At 36.2% G+C, this 26,669-nt stretch overlaps 4 protein-coding genes across 5 annotated transcripts in view; 2 read left to right on the forward strand and 2 right to left on the reverse strand.

Annotated features, from left to right (window-relative positions):
- LOC132194882 (elongation of very long chain fatty acids protein 7) overlaps positions 1-17,921 on the reverse strand; it is a 31,684-nt gene extending 13,763 nt beyond the window's left edge. Inside the window, exon 1 of the mRNA XM_059616464.1 lies at positions 17,651-17,921. The gene's annotated coding sequence lies outside the window, so the exon portion shown is untranslated. The remainder of the gene's footprint in view (positions 1-17,650) is intronic.
- Positions 4,210-19,018, forward strand: LOC132194884 (elongation of very long chain fatty acids protein 7-like). The gene is made up of 8 exons (XM_059616467.1): positions 4,210-4,562; positions 9,676-9,842; positions 12,460-12,650; positions 14,974-15,054; positions 15,111-15,167; positions 15,274-15,379; positions 15,697-15,833; positions 17,670-19,018. The coding sequence occupies exons 2-8, from the start codon at positions 9,782-9,784 to the stop codon at positions 17,946-17,948; spliced, it is 912 nt and encodes a 303-aa protein (XP_059472450.1). The 5' UTR covers positions 4,210-4,562; positions 9,676-9,781; the 3' UTR covers positions 17,949-19,018.
- LOC132194892 (NADH dehydrogenase [ubiquinone] 1 beta subcomplex subunit 7) lies at positions 18,997-20,639 on the reverse strand. Its single transcript, XM_059616482.1, has 3 exons — positions 20,446-20,639; positions 20,032-20,200; positions 18,997-19,255 (listed from the first exon to the last, which is right to left on the reverse strand). Exons 1-3 carry the CDS (start codon positions 20,552-20,554, stop codon positions 19,156-19,158), a joined length of 378 nt encoding a protein of 125 aa, XP_059472465.1. The 5' UTR covers positions 20,555-20,639; the 3' UTR covers positions 18,997-19,155.
- Positions 20,640-21,262: 623 nt separating this feature from the next.
- LOC132194877 (D-beta-hydroxybutyrate dehydrogenase, mitochondrial-like) lies at positions 21,263-26,039 on the forward strand. 2 transcript variants are annotated; one of them, XM_059616458.1, is made up of 7 exons: positions 21,263-21,546; positions 24,523-24,606; positions 24,675-24,843; positions 25,059-25,211; positions 25,267-25,434; positions 25,576-25,724; positions 25,786-26,039. In XM_059616458.1, exons 1-7 carry the CDS (start codon positions 21,337-21,339, stop codon positions 25,939-25,941), a joined length of 1,089 nt encoding a protein of 362 aa, XP_059472441.1. In that variant the 5' UTR covers positions 21,263-21,336; the 3' UTR covers positions 25,942-26,039. The 2 variants fall into 2 exon arrangements, with proteins under 2 accessions (XP_059472441.1, XP_059472442.1); XM_059616459.1 differs by having other exon boundaries at positions 21,263-21,408.
- The last annotated feature ends 630 nt before the right edge of the window (positions 26,040-26,669 follow it).

The following is a 26,669-nucleotide window of genomic DNA, read 5'->3' on the forward strand; positions in this document are numbered from 1 at the left end:
AAAATTTTCTGGTCCCCTAGAATTTAAATAAATTGTCTGAATTTTTATAGGAATTTTAGGAAAAAATTGTTGGGTGGCAAAAATTAATGAATTGATGATTTTTTAATATTTGTAAATTTGTATTAATTTATTATATATTATTGCAATTGAAGTACTCCATCCAAAATGTATTGGAAAACATAATGATTGACGCAATAGTAAATAAAAAATGTAATGTCTCATGTGCAAAGTTTACAAACATTTTGAATTGATAAAATCTGAAAATGTGCCCTCCTCAATTGGATTCTGACATGGCAAACCAGTTTTGTACTGGTTAGACCGATCTCATCCAAGAAGATCGGAAAGAAGAACAGCGAGGGGCCGGGAATCCCAAAATAATTGCAACGCCGTAAAAGACACACCGGTCTGGGCGAGTTCCTCTCGCTTGTTGGAAAATCAAGAGGCGATGCTCTCGGCCTCAGTCAGCGTAGTAATAAAAAAATCATGGCAGGCTCGACGAGCGTGAGTCAATTCAGCAGCCAAATTGCGCATTTCCACGAGTGGCGCGCGAGAATGGAAAGAGACGAATGCAGGCCGAACGACCTCAACCGAGAGTCTGGAGCGAAACAAACGGATCGTACGACTCCAATCCTAGGAAATAAAGTGGACGACCTTCCAGCCCACCGCTCTGAATCGGGTGAAAATACATAAATAAATATGTCACGATTGCCCAATTCTAAACAGCACTCCACATCAACTCCAATAATTATACACGTGCGTTGTTAAATACATGCCATACAGAACCGTTTTTTGCGGTTCAAGGCACAATTTTAATTTCAATAATACATCACATGTTGCTGCACAAAAAAAGGGTTGTTCTCAATGGGAGACGTTCAATTATTCTCAACTATCAAAACTTGCCAGATAGGGAGCAATAGAGATTCAATTCATTTATTTATGAATGGAGAATAAATAAATAAGTAAATTCATTTTTCTCCAAACCAGTCAGAACAATCAATTGTAAAAAAAAAATTTGTTGGGAGAAAAATAGGCACACAGTGCTAGTGAACAGCTCACTGAAACTCATTATTATTAAGGTATTTACCAAGAGGCGATAAATACCCAACTACTCGCCGCACTGCAGCCTAAACTACGGGGGGAGGGGGGTTAATTTGTTTTACACGCTCTTTGCACAATTTTGGAAAATAATTTGAAATTGATATTTTCTGGTTATGCTGAGTGATACTATAATCTAATACTACGTCGTAGAAGCAATTAAGAATTTAATTGAATTCAATGATTATGATAATAAAGCATGCTTTCTGTCGCAAGTGTTTGAGTGAAAAATATCCATTTTGATCATCTATGCAACTGCATATATATGAACGTGATATTGAAATTCAAAGTTATAGTTTTTTTACTCATTGAAATTGACGAAGATTACTTCAAATGCTTCCCAATATTTTGAAACTTCACTATTTTCACATTAACAACACACAGCAGCAAGTACAAGGAGAAAATTGCGCGCTGCATGTTGTTGCAAATTAGTTTTGGAGCAGAAATCGAATGAGGGAACGGGAGTGGCGTTCAAAAATGTTTTAATGAAAGAGAATCTGCTGAAATATTTGTTGATACTTAAATTATGCTGTGAAGCAAAACTGGAAATCAGCAGTCTTGAATCCTGAACCCGTCTGACAACATTAATGAAAAAACCACCACGTGATTATTCAAGAGTAAACTACAGTTCTTTTTGAATAGTAAATTTGTAGAAAACTTAATCTTATGATATAAAAACACAATCAATCACTCATGCATTTACCCTAAATTTTCAACAAGGAAGACGGTTTTCATAAAACACATTATGATAACTTTGTACATCAATAGTAATTCTACCCCATTTATTATCTATGAATAAGTTTAAAATTAAAGTATATAAACCATTTTTTTTTTGAAAGATACATTATTTTATTATTTTATTTATGATTAGATTAGATGATAATAAGTGCTTTGTTTTTATTTAAGTAGAATAATAAAAAACGAATGATATAAAACATTATTTATAATAATAAAAAAAAGAGGTTGAAAAGTATTCCGAATTATTCTTAATAATATTTGAAATCAATTTTACGTGTTTTGCTTAATATTTTTCTCCAAATGGCTGATTTTGTGTCTGCTCACGCTAAATGTGCTTTACGCCAACGTTAAAAAGACATTTGCAAATAATACGCTCAACAGCTGACGAAAAATTGCAAAAATGATGAAGGAAGGTGCGACCGGCCGGCGGCGAGAGAAAAGCGCTGCTGGAGCAATTGAAGCGGTGAGGAATGAGCGGTGTTCTTGTTGAAATAGTGAAATCACGCTGCTGGGTCAGCGTTGCGCGGAATATTATGCTAGATGTTCCCCGTTTATGCAATATTTTCCCTCATAATCCAAGGTCAGATGAAATTGTGCTCGCGTGCACTGCACGGTCGACTCACTGACCGATAAAAATCAGCACAAATAAAAAAACAACAAACACCCTCTTGCAAAAACGGAGCAACTGATTTGGAGCGAAGGACGTCGCAAACCAAAATTGGATATTGATTTTCCTGTGAGTGAAGGGAATTGATTTCAATCCACCACAAAATTCTCACAATTTCAAAAATTATCTCACTGCTGCAGGAATATTTTTTAAGTTTTCAAAATTCAATAGCGCAAGCTACATTTCAAATTAATCTCTTGTCAACTTTTGAATTAATTTCTTAGCCCCTGGCAGTGGAAACAACTGAAATTTTCTGGCATTACATGGATTGATTCAAACGTCATGAGTTAAGGCGTAATGGCGACACAGCAGCGTGTTGACCTACCTGGGCCGTTTATTATTGTAAAGGCTTGCTTGAATACAAAGTGCAGCTCGAATAGCGAAAGTGGTCCACGCATCTCCTTTATGCACTCATGCAGCCTCGATTAGAATTCATTGTTTGGTTTTAACTGCATACATACAAAAGATAAAAAGTAAACACGTATTGAATAGCAAAATAATCTAACAGTCCCATGTATTCACATTTTTTGATTTTTTTTTTAAATATTAATATTTTTTATTCTCTTTACATTATTATTATAATTCAATTTAGTCCAGTGCCAACTGCCAATGCATAAAAATAAATGCTGATAATAATTAAATAAAAATGGCTGCATTTAATTCTAATTTGGCTCCTATTAGTACATTAAATATAATTGCAAAAAAAAAAAATAGTAAGAAAGTAGTCAAATTCAAAATATAGTTATTAAACTTTGCTCTTTTGTGGTAAGTCTGACTTACAATTTGCCAATAATTACTCTTAATGAGCAAATAATAATCGGCCCGAATGAGGAAACATTTACTTCTATTGTCGTATCGTCACAGGAGAGAATCACCCCCAATAGCCTTTTGTCACTTTTAATCATAAGTTCAGTGTGTTTTATTATTATTTTTTATTTTTTGCTAAATAATAATAAAGAACTGAAAAAACTGTTAATGTAAATAAGACACCCCTCAACTTGGATCGAGACTTCAATTCAATTCAATTCAATTCAATTTTTTTTTTCTTTTTGCTAGAGAAGATTATTTACAGTAGTCTTTAGAACATGTTTAGTCCTCCAGGATCCATCCAGGATATACCATGAAATTCATACATGAATTAATTATTAATTAATAATGAAGAAGATAATGCTTTTATTTCTTGTGTAATAATAATATCTCATATTGCATCTACACAAATTTAGTTGCAAATTAAGTTTTTTGTTGTACCACAAATTTATTTGTTAGATGCACGTGTATTATCCTTCGTTCAATAATTTTAAATTTCCAGATTGAACTTACTTTAAAAATTTGTCTGATTGAATTAATCTAAACAAATAAATAATAATAGTAATTAAATCCCTCAATTCGGAAATTTGAAGGTTTCTTTGTGATGCAAAAATTATTTTTTCTCCTCAATCGATACAAAAAATGAAAAGTACATGAATTAAGCTTTAATAACAATATCATATAATGAAAAACGCTGCAGCATAAAGGAATCAGGAAAGATTTGCGAATCTTGAGACGATTGACAGACGACAGATCACATCATGTATGCGTGATTGTGTGAAATGAAAAATGTTCACGGAACAACTGGGAACAAATAATACCTATTTGGCAAACGAAACATAAACTAAAAGCGCCCCTGTTTGTTTTTAACATAGGTTTACTACAAGGCCATCAAGAGAGAGAAAAAAAGCATACGTATGAGACTCCCCGCGAGCCAACTGGATCAGATCAAAATATTTGGTGAGGGAAGAAATTCAGGCAAGCTTCCTGATGCTGGGCGAAAATGTTGGCCATTGCCAGTGCAGCCAAGGTCAGTCAAGGTGGTGTACCAAGAAGCAAAAGAGTGGAGGGCCGTGCTGGCTCTCTCCGAGTCTCTGGTGGTGGGGTCCTTCGTCCAGGTACCGCAGGTGCGCCCACCGGAGCCACATCCAGACGTAGTCTCATCCAGGACGCCACACTCACACCTGCCTCCGCCTCCTCAAGTGCACCAAAACCCAACATCTTCCACACTGTTGGCCGAAAACTCCGCGTTCAGGTAAGAGTCAAATTTATCATTAAAATAAATAAATTATTATAATTCTTTATCGACTTATGAGACGTCGCCACGATGTAATTACTCATTGCAACGCGCCCTAGTTGCAAAGATTTAGTAAAATGATAGGATTCAATTTATCTTAAAACAATTTGAGACCTACAACTTAAACAATTGGGGATAAAATTTCATGGAAATGAAGAGATCGGGCTTTTCCTCATAGCAGAAAAATTGTTTTCGAATAAAAAACAATTTTCAGCCCGATCTCTTCATTTCCATGATCATCTCCTCGAGTGTCTACTTCTTCAAACAAATAAATTTTCATGTAATTATTAGAAAGATAAGAATTGAACATAATATAAATTTGTTTTAATCATAAGATATTATTAATACTTCTCGGTTTGAAGGATTGAGTGCATCAAAGTTATTGTATTACATTGCATTAGAAAAATTATTGGGTTTTTTCATGAAATATTATTAAAAAAAAACAACTACTAATTTATTTTTTGACCGTGAAGTAAATTAATAAATCTTTTAAATTTGCATTTGCGTTTTGTATACAGCTTTTGATACTACGGAAAATGTGTCTGATTGCAAATACTTGACTGCTGTTGAACTGTATATTATATTAAATAAACGGCAAAAGTAGGCACAGGTACAGAAGCTCGCACTCCTTGAAATTCGCGGTCATCTAAGCAAATATGAAACGTGGTTTCCTAGTCAATGCGGATTTACATAGATTCCTGCGCAATTAATACATCACCCGAACAATGGCGTGCTGATGCTGACACAAGAGAAGAGAGCGAGCAAACACTCGTCGTTAAAAGTCTCGGTGGCCGATTTCAAAATGTGCAGGCCGCTTCACTCACGCCTGCCATTTTCGGCGCGTAGGAGGTCGCGATTCTGAATTCTTTTCTTTGCGGGTTGACATGTTATTTCACTCCTTCTAATTGGACTGTTGACCGTGATTTGGGCAAATCCATTTACGTCATGCGTGTGTGCCATTACACGGCAAAGAATATAAAATGCAATTCTTTCTTTCTCTCGCGGCAGACTTGCTTGGTCATAGCTGATGAAACGTGGTTTGATGCTTTTTGCCGCATCAATTGCGTCACACTTTTATCCCGCAGCAAAGCGGATTTGCACCTCAAAATAAGTGAATAACTCGGAGCTGAAGTGACTGATTTGTCTCCTTCGTTAATTCAAGGCAGTTTATTTAATTTGTTTGAAGACAATAACAATAAAAAAAAAGTTGACACTCGAAGAGATGACCATGGAAATGAAGCGACCGGGCTTTTCCTCGTTGCAGAAAATTGATTTTATTAAAAAACAAATGGCTCTACCCAGTTTCGATCACGGTCTGCGACCCTATTTCATGAGCAAGAAAAATGCAAAAAATCAGCAAATTTAAAAACACCACATTTTAACATTTTTTTTCTTTAGTTAGCTAAAATGTGGGTTTTTTTCAATTTTGCTGATTTTTTGTATTTTTCTTGCTCATGAAATAGGGTCGCAGACCGTGACCGAAACTGGTAGAGCCATTTGTTTTTGAATAAAAACAATTTTCTGCAGCGAGGAAAAGGCCGATCGCTTCATTTCCAGTTTATTTAATGTCCTCTTGAGCCCGAAAGCACTCGCAGAAAAGATAACGAGCCGCTGGTTTAAAAAAATTTTGACACAATGATTATACTTCCTCAAATGTTCCAACTATTGATTAAAAAAAGAATGGAAATAAAAAATGGATGAAAGATCATTTTTAGCTATTATATTATCATGATTCTTATTTAATCATATAGCTAGGATCAAACTTTTTATAATATTTTAATGCATATTTATATAGGTTATACGTATTATGGATTTTGCAAGACATTTCTCGTCGATTTGATTTAATACATAGTATATTTTATTAGTTCATAAACTAACACGTACAAAAATACAATTTTTTTTTATTTATAAATTTTCTCCATATATATGCATTTGATAACTAATATTAGTCAACACAAATTTTCAAGATTTTCATTTCAATAAAATTGTATAAATATTCAATGAATTGCTTTGCCCAAATTTGAATTAAGAACTATTGTGACATAATATTTCGCCTGCAAAATTTAGCTCTTGTACTCGCTGACTTGACAGTGAAAGCGCGCCCGGCTTAATAAAATTCGGACGAATAAAGGAGGAAGCTCCGCCACGCACGCAAATGGTATAATTCCGCCGAATGCAGTTTTAAGATTTGCTGTCGCGGCCAAATTTCGTTTCTAGAGCGTGAAAAATAAAACGCCTGCATAAAATCGTCACGTGATTAATTGTCCGCGCGAAGCAAAGGGAGTGAATAATCTGCAATTGCTGCAACGAGAGATTGAAAGTAAGTCTATAAAGTGCATTGACGAGACGAGCTCAAGGTTGCGCCGCTTGGGAAAAGTTATTCATTCAACTCGATTGCACTCTCTCGATTTACTTATGCGTGCAAGGAAACTTGAGAATTCGGTTAGTTTTAGCTTTTTTGTAATTTTGGAAAAGAAAAGCGTGGGCCGAAAATAAAAATTATTGCTTGTTGATCTAAAAAAAAGAGTTTTTTTTTATTTCAATGGTCCGTTGTGACAAGTGGGCTTTGTGGATTCATATGATATGAATGCCAGGTGAGTATAATGGCAATGAGTAATTTAATTAGGCGAAAATATCCTGGCAACATCGTGTTTTTTGGCGCACTTTTCAAGGCTGCCGTCTTTAATTTTCTTACGCTATTATTGTCTTGGCCTGACCAAAAAAAAAAATTAACAAAATGCCAGTGACATCCTTCATATTTATAGCCCATCTTCAAAATTAAAATGCGTAAAATTTGACGCTTTCCGAAGTATTTTTTTTTTATCACGTTCACAGAATCAAACGGCAGACACGCCAGTTTTATATTTGTGCGTAATTATGTATGGATTGAAATGCTGCACTCTCTGGTGCTCACAAACTGGTTTTCAAGGACGTCCCGCGCGGCGGTGCCCATGTGTACAATCTCAAGTATCTAGGTGCATTGCAATTATGCAACTGACAGACACATAGACTGTTTACATACGGGGTCAATCGAGTGTGAGAGTCAAGCTGTTATACTCAAGTAAGCGTGCCTTATGGACCCACTCTGATCGACCTAGCAACCGACTGTGCAATTTTATTAACAGTAGTGGCGGAATTTTATAATGTAGCTCCAAAATTACTGCAACTTGACCTTCTTTATCAAGCATATGTCTAATTAAATGTAAATCGCTTCTAGTCTAAAGTGAAAACACTAGGCCAATTTTTTTTTTTTTACCAAATAATGCATTTTGTCAACTCTGCGCGTTTGGTCAACAACACATTCTATATTTTTTTGAACGTCATATAATTTAAGTTATTAATTAACGCACTAGCAAAAATTTTGCTTTAGCTTCCGAGATACAAACATCCGCTATAGTGAGCTTGCCTTGAGTTCGCTTATTTATTAAATTATTGATTTATTTGTTAATTCATAATAATAACAGACCCAATTTTGCCTTCCACAGTGAAAGTGAATCAAATTTATGGCGTACAAAAATGCTCTTGTTATTGCACTTCTATACCGTCCGAAATGGAGTTTTGGTGCCGCGATTACCGCATCTCTCATTTCCCCATGCTCAAAAGACACCGTGTAATCCTACAAGCGATCCTTTCACTAATAGCGAACATCAAATTATATCAAACGCCACTGTAACGCTAAAAAACGGCGTGCACTCATGCTCGGCGGCACTTAATGTGCCGATTAGCGCGCCTTTGTCTCCTCGTCGTTGCGCAAAAATCATTCTTTAAAAATATATATCCGACACCTAAACTAAAATAAATACTTTATGCGAAATGCGAATAAATGCTTCAAGTAAAGATTCTAATATTTTGTTCATTCGAGGATAAAGAATGGGCAGGATTTTAGCGCAGTGGAACAGTTTCCAACCCTCTGCAACGCCTACCTATGTGGCAAAATTTGTGATACGTGATAAGAACAAAAACAAAGTTAACCGAGGCTCACTGCGGTGGATAGGGTCTTTATATCTGGGATATTTTAGCAAAATTCTTGCTAATTGGTAGCCGCTTTCTCCAACAATTCCAATTGTTTTTCAGATATTGAATGCAATGATATTGTAACTAGGATGAATACACAATAAAAACAACTATAATAATAATAATAGTGGCGGCGGCGGCGGCGAGCAATGTTTAATTCTACCAAAAGTATGCACTGCACATAGCTCTCAGGCGACAAAGTTTTTCTTTCCGAATCAAGAATCAGTGGAATTCCCTTTCAGCTGCGTTAAAAAATGGTATGGTTCCTCAGTTTTAAAAGTGCATGGAAAGAATATATGATTCTTTGATAAAAAATTTTTCCTGTTTATGACTCGAGCTCGGCTTAGGGCTTGGTTTAATTTGGAAATACTTTTGCTTCCAAATTGGGCCTTGGGCCTATGAGTTTTAGTAAAAGTTGTTTACTAGAGCTGGCTGCCAAATTTCTCCCAATGTGACTTTTCCATTTTTTGTTTGACTTGTTGCGAGGGAATAAAGGAAATGAATAATTTGTTTAAAAAATGAATTCATAAAAATTGGACAAATAAATAGTACTTGGGTTGATTTTTGCCTATATGTGAGGGCGAGAGTAAATCAGTAATTTAGATAAAGGAACCACTGAGATAAATTTATTAAGTGTAACAAAGTTATAATGACGATATAAAAATAGTTGCAAAAATAAAAATCAAGTTAGCAGTTCCTCATAGCAATTGACCCATATTTTCAAACTATTAGTAGCAATAAAACTTCTGGCGCTCTATTGCAGCACAGTCTGAGCAAAATTAAATCGATTTTCAGTGTGTCACAAATAACTATTCACAAGCAAGTAACTTGTGTTTACACGCATTGAGGCAGTCGCACAGTACCGAAATTTTTTGCTAACCATTACGGTCCATGACTCAGTATATACAAGAAATGATTATTAAATAATAATCACTTATTGAATTCCTAAATTATAAAAAAACTACCATTAACCATGCGCACCATTGAATTTTCTTGCCATGTTTTAGTTTTTGACTTCCTATTTCAATTGAATCGGATTTTTGTGTTTTATTTGCAGGTGGTGAAATTCGGCGATTGGTTGGTGCAGTGTCGAGGCCGGCTCGGAAAGTGCTCCTCGCACGCAATTTATTTTACACGCAGCAAACAAAAATCAAACAGGTGCTATGGCGCAACTAGTGAAGGAAGTCATCGACTACGGCCTCAACTACTGGGACTACATCAGCGGTGAGTTAATTTCGCATTTGACTCTTGCTTGCAGTGGCCCAATATTTATTTCGCTGTCACGGTCACTTCCTCAGAAGTCGCCATAAGTAGGCCGATAACGAAAGAATCCGAAATCCATGTGCAAACCTTTAAGCGATGACCCGACCCTCAGAATTTAAGGATCACCGCGTCTTGTAGGCTGATATATTTTTCCTTCATCCAGGCAAACACTCTTTTTTTTGACAAAATTATTCAATTTCCGCGTTTGAAATGTAAATTTTAGTAATAATTTAGTATGTTTCAGGGGTCTGGAATGTTATCAGTTTGTGAATTACCTTCTGATTTCTGATCAGAAAGGAAACCTTGCCTTTGGCAGAAAATCAATTAGGAAATACTAACGATCTAATTAAAAAAAAGTGTTGCCTATATTTAGATAAATATTTTGGTTTTCAATTGAGCCTATGAGTAGTTACTTGAGCTGGCTGCCAATTATCTCCCAGTGTAATGTTTAATTTTTCCTGTTTTACTTATTGCGAGAGAATAAACAATAGATTTGAGGTTTTTCGCTTAAATCGCTGGTTTGAGCGCAAAATAAGCACTGCGCTCAAAATTCAAAAAATCGTGCGCTCGCGCTCATGAGCGTCGATAGCAGATCGCTCTGCCCACGCATGTTTATTTACTTGCAAATAATAATTTCTGTATTCTTCACAAATCAACTCATACTCTAAATTGACTTATTTTTAAATTCAATCAGACAAAGAGTTGGTTCAATCTTTCGCAAATTATGAGGCTGAAGCATTGCAAAACAAGTGAGCGCTGACAAACAAATAGAAATCCCTCATCCATGCCTTATTGCTGCAAGCGCGGAAAATCTACCTCAATGCCTAAGCTGTTGGAGCGTGGACTTGCAGAAAAAGTCCTAGTGACCTTTCAGCAAGTGATGGATTTATTTTGGCAAAATATTTCCAGAAACCCACCCATTTACCGACTGTATAATTTGGCAGAGAAACGAATAAAACGTGCGAAACGCATTCACCTGTCGCTGGATCTGGACTCGGCGCGAGTTTACCTTTAACTGTCCTTGACGTGTACAAAAAAGTGCCAAATTACAATTGAAACTGTGCTGAATCATTTCAGCCGGTCCGTCGAACAGCATTTCTTTGAGAGCAACGTGCACCTTGAAGCGACTGACCGGACGCATGTGGCTCGATGTGTGCGTTTTCTGCTGAGTAAATCTAACATCGTCATTACGAAAGTTTATCCTCGAGTGAATAAACTGACGTGCGCAAAAAAAGTATATTTCACGAAAAGCTCGTTAATGCTTTTTACATATTCAAAAGAAAATTGTAATTCCATATGGCGAGAAACACCTTCTAGTGAATTAGTTCTCATATTAAACCAGATTTTCTACAAAAAATTCATTATACTGTCGGAATTCATTTTTTTCACTGATGGTTGTAATTTTGTGATAATTTTTGTAAAAAAGCAGGGATTAATATTACTATCCTTTATAATTATTTTACCATCTCAAGCTCGTCTACAATAGAGAAGCAATCTGAACTTAATTCACTTTTATTGCGGATAAAAGTCAAATAAGCACAGAAATAAATCGCGTGGAATTGGACTGTGAATAGAAATTTTTCGTTTGCTTCTCTTGAGATCTCGAGCGGCACCTGCTTAAATTCCATCTCCACGCGCTAATTAAAAATTGTAAAAAGAAGCAGTCAAATGCGAATACCTTGGGCGCCAAGACAAAGTGGTCTCTAACCTTTAATTTGAATCTCGCACCGCCAACAGGTTTTCATGACCGGTGAAAAAATATTTTTCGAGTTGATATTTGCAACTTGTGCCATATGATTGAGACAAAGCTTAAAATATATGATAATTGTTAAAATTTTAATTGTTTCCCATTTATTTATTTATTCTCCATTCGATACAGTCATGAGTCATGAATACACAGTACAAAAACTGTACATACAAAGTACAGAAAAAGCTGAAAATACTTTTTCGCAAAATACGCTAATTTATATAATGAATGAATGAAAGTATTTATTGTACACCATTGGGTGTGCTACTAAACCAAAATACAAAAATAAACGACAATCAAGAAATATAAAAAAGATCGAGAATATTACAGAGTTTTCGAAACTTTTGTTAGATTTAAATCATTCTTCAAACATTCAATGAAGTGATAAAATTTAATCTTCTCACCGCACTTTTTGTAGATACAGCTATCTCTAGAACTTGTATGGTATTCTTTATTTTTACACAAAAGATGGTGAAAACCATGTACGGCGTACCTAGTGTGTAGATGTCTTTTATCGAAACACGCTTCTTTCCATAACTCGGCAACCATTGCCGGAGTATTGTAAAAGGCACTATCAATTTCTGTTAATTTAAATAAAAAGTTTTCAATGAATTTTTTAGAGTTTAAGGTTTCTGTTAGATTAAATTTTTGCATAATGTCACTTATTAGTGGATTTGTGTCAGTGAGCTCGTAAACCAGTCTGGATTTAGTAAATTTAGACACTTGCAAGGCTCGTTTTAGAAATCTTGATTTAACGGTGTCTAATTTATTTAAATCGCTTAATGTCAAATATGACCAGATATATAATCATAAATCATTTATTAATTCTAGACCCCAGGACGAGCAGCTGGCCCCTGATGTCGAGCCCGATCCCCACCTTGGTGATGGTGGCTGGCTACCTTTACACAGTGCTCATCCTGGGACCCACCCTTATGGACAACAGAAAGCCTTTCAAGCTCAGAGAGGTGCTAATCGTGTACAACGCGGCCCAGGTCATCTACAGCGCCGCCATGTTTTACGAGGTGAATGAAAATAATTTAATCGTTACTCGTGCAAGGAAGGTCTGAATTTGCAAGACGCAATGCGAATTTTTTGTGTTGCTAAAATGCGAGTCTCTCCAAAGATGTTGTCGCATCCGGGATGCAGGTCCTCTCAAATAAAGTAAAAAAGTTTAGTTGTGGATTGCGACAATGACTGGACGCATTTCCATGAAAGGATATAGCTTGTCATTGCAAATTTGGAATGGTCCTTAATCTTAAAGGTCATTCGAAAATGAATTTTACTACATACATAATATAACATGTAGAGAAGTTTGATTTATAATTTTATAAAAAAAAATATTTGATTTACTCTTATAAGCCAGAAATTTGGCCAATTATTGATACAGGAGAATTCATAATATTCATGTGTGCAAAAAAACTTATTACATAACAAAAAAGCTCAACGTATTTTTTAAATTGAAAATAAATTTTTCCAAAAGGCAGTGGTGATTTCTGTTAATAACCTGATTTAGCAAATTTTATTTTGATTTTTTAATATACTGCTTTTTCAAATCAGTAGCAGTAATGTTAAATTGCCATTTGGTTAGCCCGTCGCTGGATGATAATTAGAATGGCTCCTGGATCAACTCTAGCGCGGTTGCATAATTAGATTTCTAGACGGTCGGAGTGCACTCCGAGAGCACTTAAGCGATTGTTGCATAAAAGCACATAAAAGCATACTTACTCTGTGCGCACGCATGTGTGCTCTGATCTTGAACTTGGTGCAGAAAGAGTGAAAGTTCTCTCATACCTATTCTTCTTGAGAGTTATAAGCATAATGCAATGTTATGCCATTTAATGGAGTAAATTTTTTGGTTTTGCTAGTGCGTCAGCTTATTTTCCTCGGACGGTGCATCATGGCAGGTTACATAATTCCAAAGGTCGGATACTTTAGCGCGCTCTTGAGGAAAATTCCGGCTTGGCCAAAATTTAGAGGCAATTCACTTGCTATAAATTACTTATCATTTTTTCCTCACAGAAAAATGTTGTTTTTTATGTGTGCCGCGAGACATATCGCAATGGGTCTTATTTTGGCTTCGTGTACTTTTCCACGCGCGGAAGCTTTTAATTAAGTAACCTCGCGTCCACGGCTAAGAAAAAAATACAAGTTGATCTCAGTCGGAAATGGCCGTGGAGATGAAAGGAAAACACGAATCAGTGCAACGCACCAGCATGGAGACAATAAACTGCCTCACTTTTGTTTTCTCTCTCCACCGCTGGCAGCCGTCACGAGCAAAGAGCAAAAAATACCTTGACGCAAAATTAACCACGTATAGGCAAAAAACTAGGGGCGTTTCACCTTCAATAATTAAGATTGAGTTTCAAAATTTTTTGGCATTGGACGCTAATGGAACGTGCCCTCTGCTCCGCCAATGAAGGGCAAGATAACAAGAAATTGATAATTATCTGATAATTAATTGCTTTTGCCATATTTTACAATATTTATATTCTTTTGAAAATATGCGATTAGTTAATAGATTTTTTGGGAAATCTGGCACTTAAAACATTTTTGCAGGTTTTAACAAATAATCTTAATCATTTTTCAATACCTTAAATAATTAGTAAAAAAAATACGGAGGATTTTATTTCAAGTAGTTTTACTTGGCCAGCATTTAATTTGTAAAATATAAATTTAAAAAAAACCTTTGTCTTGAAATTGAGACCAAACGAGCAAATGTGAAACATAATTTTATTTATTTACTCTCTATTCAGAATTCATTGTCCTTTGGATCCTCGCCTCTTGTTGTTGTTCATTTTACTCGAGTCATGTGTTTCTTTTCAAATGTATTTTTTTATTTTTTTTTTGTAAGTCAATAAAGATCAATAATTATAATAATAATAACTGACCGAGAAGAATAAATAGTAATATTAATAGTATTTTTAGCTAGCCTTGTATTCACATGACTGTATATTGAATGGAGAATAAATAATTTACAAATAGAAAATTGGAAAAATGAGCAAATGGAAAAATTGGGTGGTGCCTTCTGTACCACCAATAAAGTGCACAGACCGACAAGACTTAGTCTTGGCCTGACCCTAAAAAAAAAAAAAAAAAAATTAAATAAAAAGCAAAAAGGGTATCACAACTAGCATCTCTAGTTGAGGTATTCTATAACAATAAATAAAGTATCATAAAATAATCAAATTCAAATCCCTACGTTTTATCATGTCCATTTCTTCCCATTTGAAATCCTTTCTAAAATAATCATTTGAGTTCATAACAAAGTACAAGACTTTATTAACAAACATTTCAATTGAAAAAATATGATCAAATTTTATGAATAAATTTTATCTTTACTTTCAGCACCTGATGGGTGGCTGGCTGTTCGAATACAGCTATTCTTGTCAACCAGTGGACTACTCGCATAGTCCTGTAGCCATGAGGGTGAGAAATACAATCAAAATTTGCTAACGGAAGGTTTAATGATTGAAAATTTTTAGATGGCTGAGCTTTGCTGGTGGTACTACATTTCCAAACTAACTGAATTCCTGGATACCGTAAGTAAAAATTAAAAAAAAAAATGCATTGCATTAAATCTATAATTTTAAGAAAAAGGTAATTATTGAAAAGTAGCAACAGTAATAATATGTTTTTATGCTATAGCTTTTCTTTGTGATGCGCAAAAAGAACAACCAAATCTCGTTACTCCATGTCTACCATCACTCAATGACTCCCATCATGACTTGGGTCCTCGTCAGATTCCTTGCAGGTAATTTTTTACTGCGACAAAAATGATTCGTTTTGTTGAAATATTGGTTTGAGCTTCAATGGATAAACTTATAAATAAATTAGGGAAATGACTTGCAAATCAAATCGTGACGCTTGAACCTTTTTTTTCTTATTGCATCATAGCGTATTTGCCAAAATACTAGACTCAAAATTGTGCTTCTTGTGACGCACATGAGCAGTGACATGCAGTTTAAGTTTTGCCCGTCTGCAAAAAAGGGGATATTATAAAAAAAATTTGATACGATCTTTACCAAGACTGTAACGGCTGATGCTGTTTTTTTTTTTTCATCTTTTCAGGTGGTCATGGGACCTTCTCGAACTTGATTAACAACTTAGTGCATGTTATTATGTATTTCTACTACATGATGACGGCGATGGGACCTCAGTACCAGAAATACATCTGGTGGAAAAAGCATCTCACCACTGTACAGTTGGTAAGAACAATCATTAGAATCAGAATTTCAATCCGTAGTAAAAATTAAGCTCATCATTGGAGGTGAAAATGGGCTTTATAGTTGGCCAAATACTCATTTGAATTATTTTTTTGAAGTAAGTAATTTACATTATAAAAAGCAAGTTATTGCCATTTTAAACAGTTAAAATGAAAAGTGTAAATAGTGTTGATAAATGTAAAATGTGCTTCAGTGAGTTGTTCACTAGCACTGTTTGCTTTTTCTGTCAACCAATTTATCACAGTTGATAGTCCTGATTAGTTTGGAGGAAAATAAATTGAATTGATATCTCCGAGTTCAACATTATGTACTTCATTAAAAATTATAGCTCTTAAATTTTTGAAATCAAAATTGATCGGAAAAAGAAAAAATTATTGTCTTCGCAGATAGAAATTAAAAAGTCATGTCTTGTTGTCATGGGGATAGATTCAATAATTGTTGAGACACAGAAAATGTATTCAGTAAAATCAACATGCGCGACGGTTGTTTGGAAACTGCATCGCGTTAGCTATGCATATAAGTATTTTTGCTCACTTAGTTGTGCAGCGCGCGAGCAACGTTAAATGTAAATGTCAGTGTGATGGATTGTCAAAAGCGATAATCCGTCAATGGGTTCTATTCAAAGCAAACATGCACTGCCCACTGCAGTTATGCAATTTGCTTTACTTTGAACGCAAAAAAAAAACATTATTAGCACTCTCATCCGACCACAAGCTCAATTTATTTCATGCATTTATTTTTCTCTGAGAGTTGAAACATAAACTAAATTTTGTATTCCAAGAGAGGATTAGATAGTTAATTAATATATTATAATGTTGCAAAAAAAATGAAAATTATTAGCTCAAAAATGAAATGATGATTTGCTAAAAAACTATCTAAAAATGCTTAATCGTTAATTCATTCATACAAGAATTCAATTAGTTCTGTCCGACATTGTTGGGCTTCAGATCACCCGCTTGCTTTAATTTGTCGCTTCAAATGTGTGTTGCTTTAAAGTATCGACCGCGTTCTTTTGCTCTCACAAAGCACGGCATAAACTCACTTTGACTCTCGTGTTTACATAAATATCGATTGCAGCTTTTTACTGTTTAGCAAGTTAATGCGATGTTAGCAAGAGCAATAATTAAGTAACCGAAGATTAAATACAAAATAAAACTTATCGCGAAAATAATTCAAATGATTAAATATAATCCTTTTCAAATATCTGCGTCTGCACTTTTTTAGACCCAGTTGGCGCAAAAATGGTTGAGGGTATTTTTTTTTTTTCAGAAAGAACAAAATGCAATATCACACCATATCACACAACCATAATTTAATGCAATAAAAGAGTAACGATGCCGAGATAAAGCAAAAAAAAAAAAAAAATGCAAAATAACAATGTACGCCCTCAGTGAAATTAATGTCATGTATGCATACATTTACTTTTTTGTTTATTCCCTCAAATTGAGATTTTTGTTTCATACATAACATTCAAATTTGGATGTAATATTTTTTTGTATGCAGTTCATCGGAAAGCTTAAACTATAACACATAAAAAGAAATAATTGGGGGAAATTCACATGCTAACTTTCTTATGGGATTTGCTGGTGCTAACTTAGCATGGAATAACCCCCAATAATTTCTTGCTCTTCTCTTGTAAGACTTAATTTGACAATAAATAAATGCGCTGAGCATAAAAAATTAAAATTGAAGATTATGTAGTTAGGTAAATTTCAAGATTACATACTTATTAGAACCTCGATTGCAAGGGAAGGGATTTCAAAGCCTAGCTCATGATAAAATATGTGTTTTGTACTCACCTGGAGGGCGTTTCCGCAGGTTCAATTCCTGATGGTTTTCGTGCACTCGGCGAACGCGCTCTTCTCGTCGGACTGCAGCTACCCAAAGCTGATCTCGGCCTTCTTGGTGGTGCACTCATGCATCTTCTTCGGCCTCTTCCTCGATTTCTACATCAAGGCGTACCGCCGCGAAAACAGGCCCAAGAGCATCGATGCCCTCGACACCCTGAAGGGCGTCCACAACGCACCCGCCCTGGCAGCCACCCCGGTGCTCACCCCGGCGGCCGAGGGCCCAACCCCTAAGATCAAGACTCAGTGAGCCTGCGCGGCTTCCAGGCTTCCCCGCCCGCGCCTTTTCTCCGGTGATGCCAACCCAATAACTCATCCGATACCTTGTAGTTTGTACTGTACATAGTATTTTTCCGCCCATTATATATACATGCATTCGCGCCCTCATTATATATGTACTTAATTCTACTGGTCCCATACTGGAGATGATGGAGTTTTTCTCATTGTGTGCTGCCTAAGAACACGTGCGTTAAAGTGCCAGTGTTTGTGATTCAACCTTTTATTTACTAATTTTAATTTATATTTGAAAAAAAAAATGCAAGATTCTTCGAAAGAAAAAAAAGACTACTATTTTTTCGTCAATTCTCTAGGCGTTGAGACGAATTTGAAATTTCTTCCTTATGTGTGCCTTATTGCATTTCCATACTATTGTCAGTAATACAACAAAATATAATATATTGCCAAATTTTGTCTTGCCAAACTCAGATCGAAGAATTTTAATTTTTTTAAGGAATCACGAATATATGATTGAGTAGATTTTTAGATTTTTACCTGTGCTCTAAATCTAAATAGCTACACCTAAAAGCAACTTATTTTATAAACGTGAACAGAAATCATTAAATTGGAAAAAAGGTTAATAAATAATTTTTATGCATTATACAGTTCAAAAACTAGATTTAAGGTTTCTAGCCTGCTTTGACCTGAATGTATTTAGGAATCAAAAGCACATGGCATAAATATTTCAGGTAACCTCAAGATAATATGTTGGTGAGACTATTCTTAAAGATTGCCGTTTGTTTTGTGACTCTTAGCAATTTAAGTGAGGAAGATACATTATCTTTTTTTAAATCATAAAACACTCAAATTGCAAATTGAGAAGTTCTTTTGTTTTGTATCTGCCTCTGATATTGGATGTGATTACTGGTCCATTGTATTTAAAATTAGACAAAGGATTCGAATAGAAGGTACAAAGCATGAAGGTAGGAAATGCTGTTTGGTCCAAACACACTTAATCAAGATTGTATCATATCCCGATTATGCTGCGTTTTTTTTTACCAAAAATAAAGAGCTCAATAAAATCTTGAACTTGGCTTTCAATGGAAAGAACATTTACAAAATTGTAACTAACATTTTGACATTTTGGATTTATTAATTTACAGTGACAGCATCTACTCAAAACAGCATTACGGCAGGTCAAGAAGTTGGTTGCCCAGCCAAGTGATCCACTAATTTACAGTTTATTCGGCCAGTTCGATGGACTTCGTTTTTGCTTCGATTCTGTGCTGGCGCGCCTTCAATCTCTTTTCCCTTTCGTACTCCTTCATTCTGAGCACATAGCTGAAAACAAATTGTTGACTTTAATTTTATAAGAACTGACAAAAGGATAATAATTTTATTGAAACAGCAGATTCCCAAAAAAGTCATAATTTTAGAATTTGGATCTGGGATATCTCACCAGGGCTCCAAGTCTGTAATTTACCATTAAAAATTCCTATACAATAGGAGGCTGGACTCTAAAATGTAGGTAACTAGGATCAATGAAGGTGATGTAGCATTGCTTCTCAAGTGGCCAGAAATTAAAAACAAATGATTTAATCTGACAATTGGGTATGGTAACTATGGTACCTTCTGCACCACTAACAAAGGGCACAGGCCGATAAGACTTTGTCTTAGCCTGACCCTAAAATTAGAAAAAAAATTAAGTTAGTAAAATCCATTTCAATAGCACACCAAAAGGAACTAGCACAGCGTAGTTTTTTTTTTAGAAATTATAATTTATGCATCTTTTTATGGGCAGTGATTACCTCTTTGATAGATTAGTAAATATCCCTCACTTATTGCAATGAGGTTCTACGTCAGATGGTTTGGATTTTGAAAAAAAAATCCTTGATATGTGGGTAATGTTGAAGATAAATTTTAACCTGACAATAATAAAAAATTGCATTGAAAAATATTGAAGGCTCCTAACTCCTAAATGTATGTTTTAATTATTGTACTATATGATTGTGATACCATTTCATTTCATAATCATTACATGATTATAAATAAATAGTCATGTTAAGACCATCGGAATTTCATAGGAAAATCAAGAACAAAAAATTTGATCATCTTACTCGTCAAATTGACATGTCAAGTATTCATGCTTCTCATGTTTGCAGTTTGCAACCCAGGGCCAGTTTTCTGATCTGCATTTGCGGAAGTCTATCAATTTGTGTGCACAGTAGTCTCGCTCATCAAGCTCCAACTTTGCTGCTACCATTTCTTCTTGTGAGGCGATCATTTCTGAAATAATTGAAAATTGAACTACTTTGAAGGTCAATTTTACACGAAAATACAGGTCATATAAGAACACACCGAGGTTGAAAAATCCAAAAAGAAATGAAATTTGAATAAAAAATGACATCATTTTTTCCAATTCTGACTTCTTTACTAACATGTACTTTCTAAAATTATAATTTGCCAAACTATGTTAAATTAATTTTCAGCTGGCTGAAGTGGTTTGGTCCGAGTTGTCGGCGAATTCTCACCTCTTGGTTTTCGGCCATTCGGAAAACCAAACATGGGGTCGAAGGTCGGTGGTTTGGTAATATCAGGGAACCTTTCAGGCTCCCTATACGAGGACCAATAAACTCCCATTTTTGCCCGAAATCGGCACGAATTTTTACCGAATCTGCCCGGCGCAGCAATCAAGAAGCAAGAGTAAAATCTTAAAAACACGAAGTACCAGCTGGCCAACCTCCAACGACATCAGGCGGCCACTTTGGTCACTAACAATTTGCTCGCCGAGGGCGCACATTTTCGAGCATCCGCTGGCACGTGGAGTTTACATTTATTAAAGGAATCGAATACCTCAATGACTGGCAATGCAAGCTCGCTGGGAGAATTCCAAATCACACCGCACCACCAATCACTCGAGTGGCTTTACCCCAAAACCCAACCTGTCTAGTTTCTAGATAAGCTATGAAGAAGGTTTCTTTTCATAAATTGAGTACATACTCTATTAAAGTATTTTTCCAGTTAATTAAATTAAGTCAGCAATATTTCAATAATCCCTTATCTGCTTTCTTCTAACTTTTGGTTAAATAAAACTAGCTAAATTGTCCCACACCAATGACATACTAAAATCAAGTCTTTACAACAATAAGAGCCCCATTTTATAAATTATTTTAAAGCAATGAAAACAATTTAAACCACCATAGCTGCAAAAACTTGATTCGACTATGTCAACAAGGATTCCTTTATAACATGGAGAGGAGCCAGCAGGACATATTCCAAGAAAGGAGCTCCTACTCTACTTGCGTCGCTTCTTTCTCTGCGTGTCCCGCTGCTCACAGTGTGTTGGACGGCGTGCCAGAAAGCGGGCGGTGTGCTTCGTTGATCGCTCACCCTAAATACAGTATTGTGGAAGGTGCGGAAAAATGGATGCCTCAACGGGAAAACAGGCCGCCGAATTCCCGTCGGTGTTGCTGGACAGGTGCCTTTTGCCAGTGGTATTTTCGCAGGCGGCCGCCGCCCTGATCTCGGGACTACTCAACGCCCTGAGGATCTCACAGATCTCGTTTTTTGTCCTTTTCGTCCTCTTCTGTTCCGCGAGTTTGGCTATCGTTTTCTTCTACCATAATCTTAAAGTATGAAACACTTTTGCCAAAAGGTTTTAACTGACAATAACCACAGCAAACTATTTGTTATTATTTTTCACAATGATTTAATATCAGTATAACAATTTTTTGTGATTTTTTTCAAACACTTTTTGGAGCTATAAATTTTAAAAGAAAGAGTTTGGTCATTCATTTTTTAAAAAATTCGGTCATGTCTTATGTCTTATTGAATTAATACTTTTAGATTAGATTAGATTAGATCAAAATTTATTGCATTAGACATATGTAATACATCACCAATTTGTCTTTACAACAAGTCAATAAAATAGCAAAATAAAACCTCCAAAAAATTTTAACGATAACATTCAATAAGTAAGTAATTGAGGGAGCGATTGAGGGAGCTCGCACGCCATTAATAATTTGGCGGGGGTGGGCAAGCATTTGACTATCCCTCCTCAAATACTGCAGGGGAAAACCACCCCCGAAAACCCTGCAGCTGAGTCTCACTCTTCCAAATTTAGGCATTCAAATTTACATGTCCAATATTCATTCATATCATAGTATTGATACTTCAGCATTACAAATTTGACACTTTTAATAAAGTTGCCATAGTCAGATATTTCTTTCAGTACATTAGGTAGTTTATTATATACTCTGGCAATCATTATCTCCGGACTCTCATTTACGCAATTTAGTGAGCTTGGCCTTACAAACAAATCAGTGTCGACGTAGCTGGTAGCACGCGTAGTTCGCACTACTACACCTGGAACATCCCGATTCAGTTTAAACTTTTCAGGAAATTTACGCACAAACTTAACGCACTCCAAAATATATAATGAATAGACTGTAAGAACTCCAAATTTCACAAATAGTGGTCTACATGAGTCTAGCGCCGAGTTACTTCTCCAGTATTGAACACCAGCCATTGCTCTTATTACTCGCTTCTGCGCTAGAAAAACATCTTTCATGTGTGTAGAGCCACCCCAGATTACAATGGAGTAAAAGTATTCGGCTAGCCGCGTACGCATGATAGGCTTGGACTAGAGTTGATTCCAATACTTTGTCTCGCAACATGATAAATAGCATACATGGGTGCGCTCAACAATTTTGCGCTCGCGCTCGCGCTCGCGATCACTGGCAACAGTGCGCTCGCGCTCTGCGCTCGCGATCAAGATTTTGAAAATGTTGCGCTCGCGCTCTGCGCTCGCGCTCAAATTTTTAAAAAGTCTTGCGCTCACGCGTTGCGCTCAAAAATATTTTTATCCGATGAAAAAGTGCGACTTTTTAGACAATTTTTTAATATAACAAAAAATACATCGGCAATTGGAAATGATAAAGTTGAAGTTAAATCACCAAAATTGGGATCAGTTTTAAGTTTTTGGTATAAAAACACTGTTTTTCATTACAATTTTTGATCAAATTCGGGAATTTTTACTCTTGGTTTGAGCGCAAAATGAGCGCAATTGAGCGCTGCGCTCAGCGACCAATGCGCTCGCGCTCTGCGCTCGCGCTCACGATTTTGAAAATCGTGCGATCGCGCTCTGCGCTCGCGCTCATGAGCGCAGAGCGCGAGCGCAGATCGCAGAGCGCAAAGTGCGCTCTGCCCATGTATGATAAATAGATACGTAACACTGCGTAACTTGGCAACCACTTCACTGCACTGCTTGCTCCAACTCATTGTATCTGTTATCGTTACTCCAAGAAGGCGACTACTTTTCACCACAGATAATTCCTTATTGTCTATGAAGACTTCGGGCTGAACTATTTTCTTCGTTTGTGCCGTGTGCATTGTCATTACCATAGACTTGTTTGGGTTAAGTTTTAAGTAATTATCACTCGCATATTTCACCATATCAGAGTTTGCTTCTATTGTCCTTTCATTCACCTCAGAGGCAGTTTTACCTTTCACAATCATAGTTGAGTCATCAGCAAAAATTACTAATATAGCAATTATAATAATCAATGGAAGGTCAATCGAGTACGCACTATATGAAAAGGGGCCCAGTGAGGTACCTTGCGGAACGCCTCTATTGCTTTCCTGCAGCTTTGATTTAATTATCTCTTCTTCAAAATTTTCATTAAGGATTTTAAGCTTAACGAGCTGTTTTCTTTCCAGCAAAAATGACTTGATCCAGTCCAAGGCTTTGCCATTAACACCAAACATTTGTAGTTTGCTTAACAATCTCTCAGGTACTAGTGATCCAAATGCATTTGTAAAATCGTACAAAATTACATTAATCTTTTCTCTCTTGTCCAAAGAGTCATACACATTTATAACCATATCAAATAGGGCAGTAACTGTTGAACGCTTTTTTCTGAATCCGTGCTGCTGGACAGGCAAAAAGTTATTTTCCTCATAATATTTTTCTAGTTGCATCAAGAAAGCTTTCTCAAATATTTTCGAGATACACGATGTAAGAGCAATTGGTCTATAATTGGTCGCATCTAATTCACTACCTTTCTTATGTAGTGGCCTTATCTCTGATATTTTCATCAAATCTGGAAACACACCTTCACAAAATGAACAATTTACCAGGTACGTCAGTGGGACAACGATAAAAGCAGAAATCTTTTTCAAGACCTCTGTTGAGATTCCATTCCAGCCAAAAGATTTTTTACTCGGCAACCCCAACTCGACTTTTGATGATAGTAAAAAGTTAGAATGCAAATAAATAATTGCGCAATAAAAAAAATAAGAGCTTGCCCCCAGCAAGCTCATATAAGGGCACGGGCCGATAAGACACTTTGTCCATACAAAATTCCAACGTTATTTGTTATAATTCTTTTATAATCAACTGAGAATGAAGTAACACTGACGATCAATTATGCGTGGTCTATTTTTGAGTCGGTGAGTGCCAAAAGGATGAGCTAACTCTGCTCTTCAGAATCCAAAAATAACAGTACTCTCCACGTTATATGATCAACCTTGCTTCCACTTGCTTCTTGGAATAAAATCAACTTAAATTTTTAGACCACTGACCAGACTGACCTAATTTTTTTTCGCAGGTAACGTCGACAGGGAAATCTATTTTGATCACAGGATGTGACTCAAAATTGGGATCAGCTTTGGCACAGCAGCTGGACAGTCTGGTTTGTTTTGGTCTTCTGCAGTAATTAAACGAAGTTAAAAAAAATCATTGTCCTTCATGCAATTATAGGGATTCACAGTTTACGCAGGCTGCTTAAGAATTGAGTCAGAAATCGCGACGAAAATAAAAAGTGGGTCATCGGGCAGGCTTCACTTGATATCACTGGACGTCACCTCGGAATCTGAAATTTCGTCGGCCATCAATTACATTAAGAAAAATCTGCCGCACTCTCAAGCAGGTCATTCAGCTAGCGTTGATGCAACCCGCGCGACAAGTCCGATGTGCGGAACAGCATGGATAAGTTCGAAGGCGCTCGCGGGAGTTATATTATTATACACTACTTCATTGACTTATGGTGTGATACTGCGATACAATACACTGGGCAGGCCGCCCATTTGCAATGTAGTTTGGTACAACATAAAAAAAAATTAAATCTTTTTCTGTTTCTCAAAGGAATTTGGGCGGTGATAAATTGCGCTTCATGGGCTGCTTTCGGCGAGGTAGAATGGGCACCTTTTTCGAACTTCCAGCGGTCTGCCGAGGTTAATCTTTTGGGCACCATAAGGGTCACCCAAGGTTTTTTGCCTCTACTACGAGCCACTGGAGGTGAAATTCGACAATTGAGGATTATTAATTTGAATTAAAATTAATCGAGATATAGGTCGAATTATTAATGTGGTGAGTCTGCTTGGTCGCGTCTCCTCACAGGCCAGGGCACCATACTGCACAGTCAAATCAGCTTTAGAAGCGTTCGTCGAGTGTCTCAGGTTGGAAATGAAGAGATGGGGCGTCGATGTCATCCTGGTTGAGCCAGGCGACTCCCTGACTGGTACTAGTTTTATTTTTTTTTTATTTTAGTTAAATATTTTTTACATTTGAGAAGAAAACAACGATAGCAATAATTATATATTATATATATATTTTTTAAATTTAAATTAACGACATGCAGTTCTTTAATATTTCATTTTAGGAGCTTTAGAATGGTTCAGTGAGGAGAGAGTTTTGCGACAGGCAAAGGAAGCTTGGATAGCGATGAGCGATGAACAGAAAAAGGAGTATGGCGAGAAACACTTTGTAAACACAGTCCGAGCTGTCCACGACTATATCAAGGAGGATAAGGTGAAATTGAGAACACTCTTTTTGGAACATATATTAAGCTTTAAAACGAATCCTATTTAAGGAAATTGACTTAGCCCCGGTTCTGCGTGCTCTTGTTGACGCAGTGGTCAGAACCTTTCCACTGCCAAGATATCAGGTTTTCACCCCTGCTGAGTGGGTGCAAACTCAAGTAGCTGAACATTTTCCACGCTCCATTTACAATATTCTTTACAACTGAGCTCAAGGCTTTTGAAGAGGTGATTGGAATTTGTGTTGGTTGTGAAAGGAGAAACAAAATTGTACATTTAGCTGAATAAACTAATTTTAATTTAAGAATTGAATGTACTTTTGAAATGAAAAAAGCAAAGTATAAATAGGAAAAATTTCCACTATTTCCTATTATGCAATGAATATAGAAATTTAGTGAAAAATAAGGTCCAAAATAAAAATAAAATAATTAATTCCCTCCATTCAGAAATTTACGTCAGAATTCATTCAAAAAATGTTTGTAGGTTTGACAATAATTCAGTGTGTTTCAGCAAAATATAGCCAAATTTTATTTGAATTTCCAAAATGGTGTCCATGCGTGTTGATCAGAATAAAAAATCGGGTGATGTAGGCAAATGTCGGTCATCGGGTTGGATCAGTCAGCTCTGACGCCAGGGTCTGGCACCTTGGTATAGGTTTCCGGGCCCTGTCTTCAATTACAAACTCAGCTTAACCAAGGTAGGCAGTGGGGTAGCCGCCATAAGCTCCATAGACGTTGCGGTAGCCCAGACCGCTGTAGGCCAGGGGAGAAGCGGCGACGTATGGGCTGGCTCCATAGTATCCGGAGCGGACGGTGTTGTAGGCATAGGGGTAGTACTGGGCAGCAGCCACGGCCACAAGGGCAAGGACGACAATCATCTAAGAAAATAAAAACAAAGTGTTAGTAAAATTGTCGAAAAGCATTTGGTAAAAAATTTA

Source organism: Neocloeon triangulifer, unplaced genomic scaffold (genome assembly GCF_031216515.1).
Source record: "Neocloeon triangulifer isolate White Clay Creek 2 clone unplaced genomic scaffold, ASM3121651v1 ptg000008l, whole genome shotgun sequence".
Taxonomy (NCBI): domain Eukaryota; kingdom Metazoa; phylum Arthropoda; class Insecta; order Ephemeroptera; family Baetidae; genus Neocloeon; species Neocloeon triangulifer.

Bases quoted from the DNA above. Each gene is read 5' to 3' on its own strand.
- LOC132194884 (XM_059616467.1), top strand. From the start codon at position 9,782: ATGGCGCAACTAGTGAAGGAAGTCATCGACTACGGCCTCAACTACTGG. The intron at 9,843-12,459 runs GTGAGTTAATTT...TATTAATTCTAG, and splicing joins CTACTGGGACTACATCAGCG to ACCCCAGGACGAGCAGCTGG. The intron at 15,055-15,110 runs GTGAGAAATACA...GAAAATTTTTAG, and splicing joins ATAGTCCTGTAGCCATGAGG to ATGGCTGAGCTTTGCTGGTG.
- LOC132194892 (XM_059616482.1), bottom strand. From the start codon at position 20,554: ATGGGAGTTTATTGGTCCTCGTATAGGGAGCCTGAAAGGTTCCCTGAT. The intron at 20,201-20,445 runs GTGAGAATTCGC...CAATTATTTCAG, and splicing joins GAATGGCCGAAAACCAAGAG to AAATGATCGCCTCACAAGAA. The intron at 19,256-20,031 runs GTAAGATGATCA...ATTTGTTTTCAG, and splicing joins TTGACATGTCAATTTGACGA to CTATGTGCTCAGAATGAAGG.
- LOC132194877 (XM_059616458.1), top strand. From the start codon at position 21,337: ATGGATGCCTCAACGGGAAAACAGGCCGCCGAATTCCCGTCGGTGTTG. The intron at 21,547-24,522 runs GTATGAAACACT...TTTTTTTCGCAG, and splicing joins TCTTCTACCATAATCTTAAA to GTAACGTCGACAGGGAAATC. The intron at 25,725-25,785 runs GTGAAATTGAGA...ATCCTATTTAAG, and splicing joins ACTATATCAAGGAGGATAAG to GAAATTGACTTAGCCCCGGT.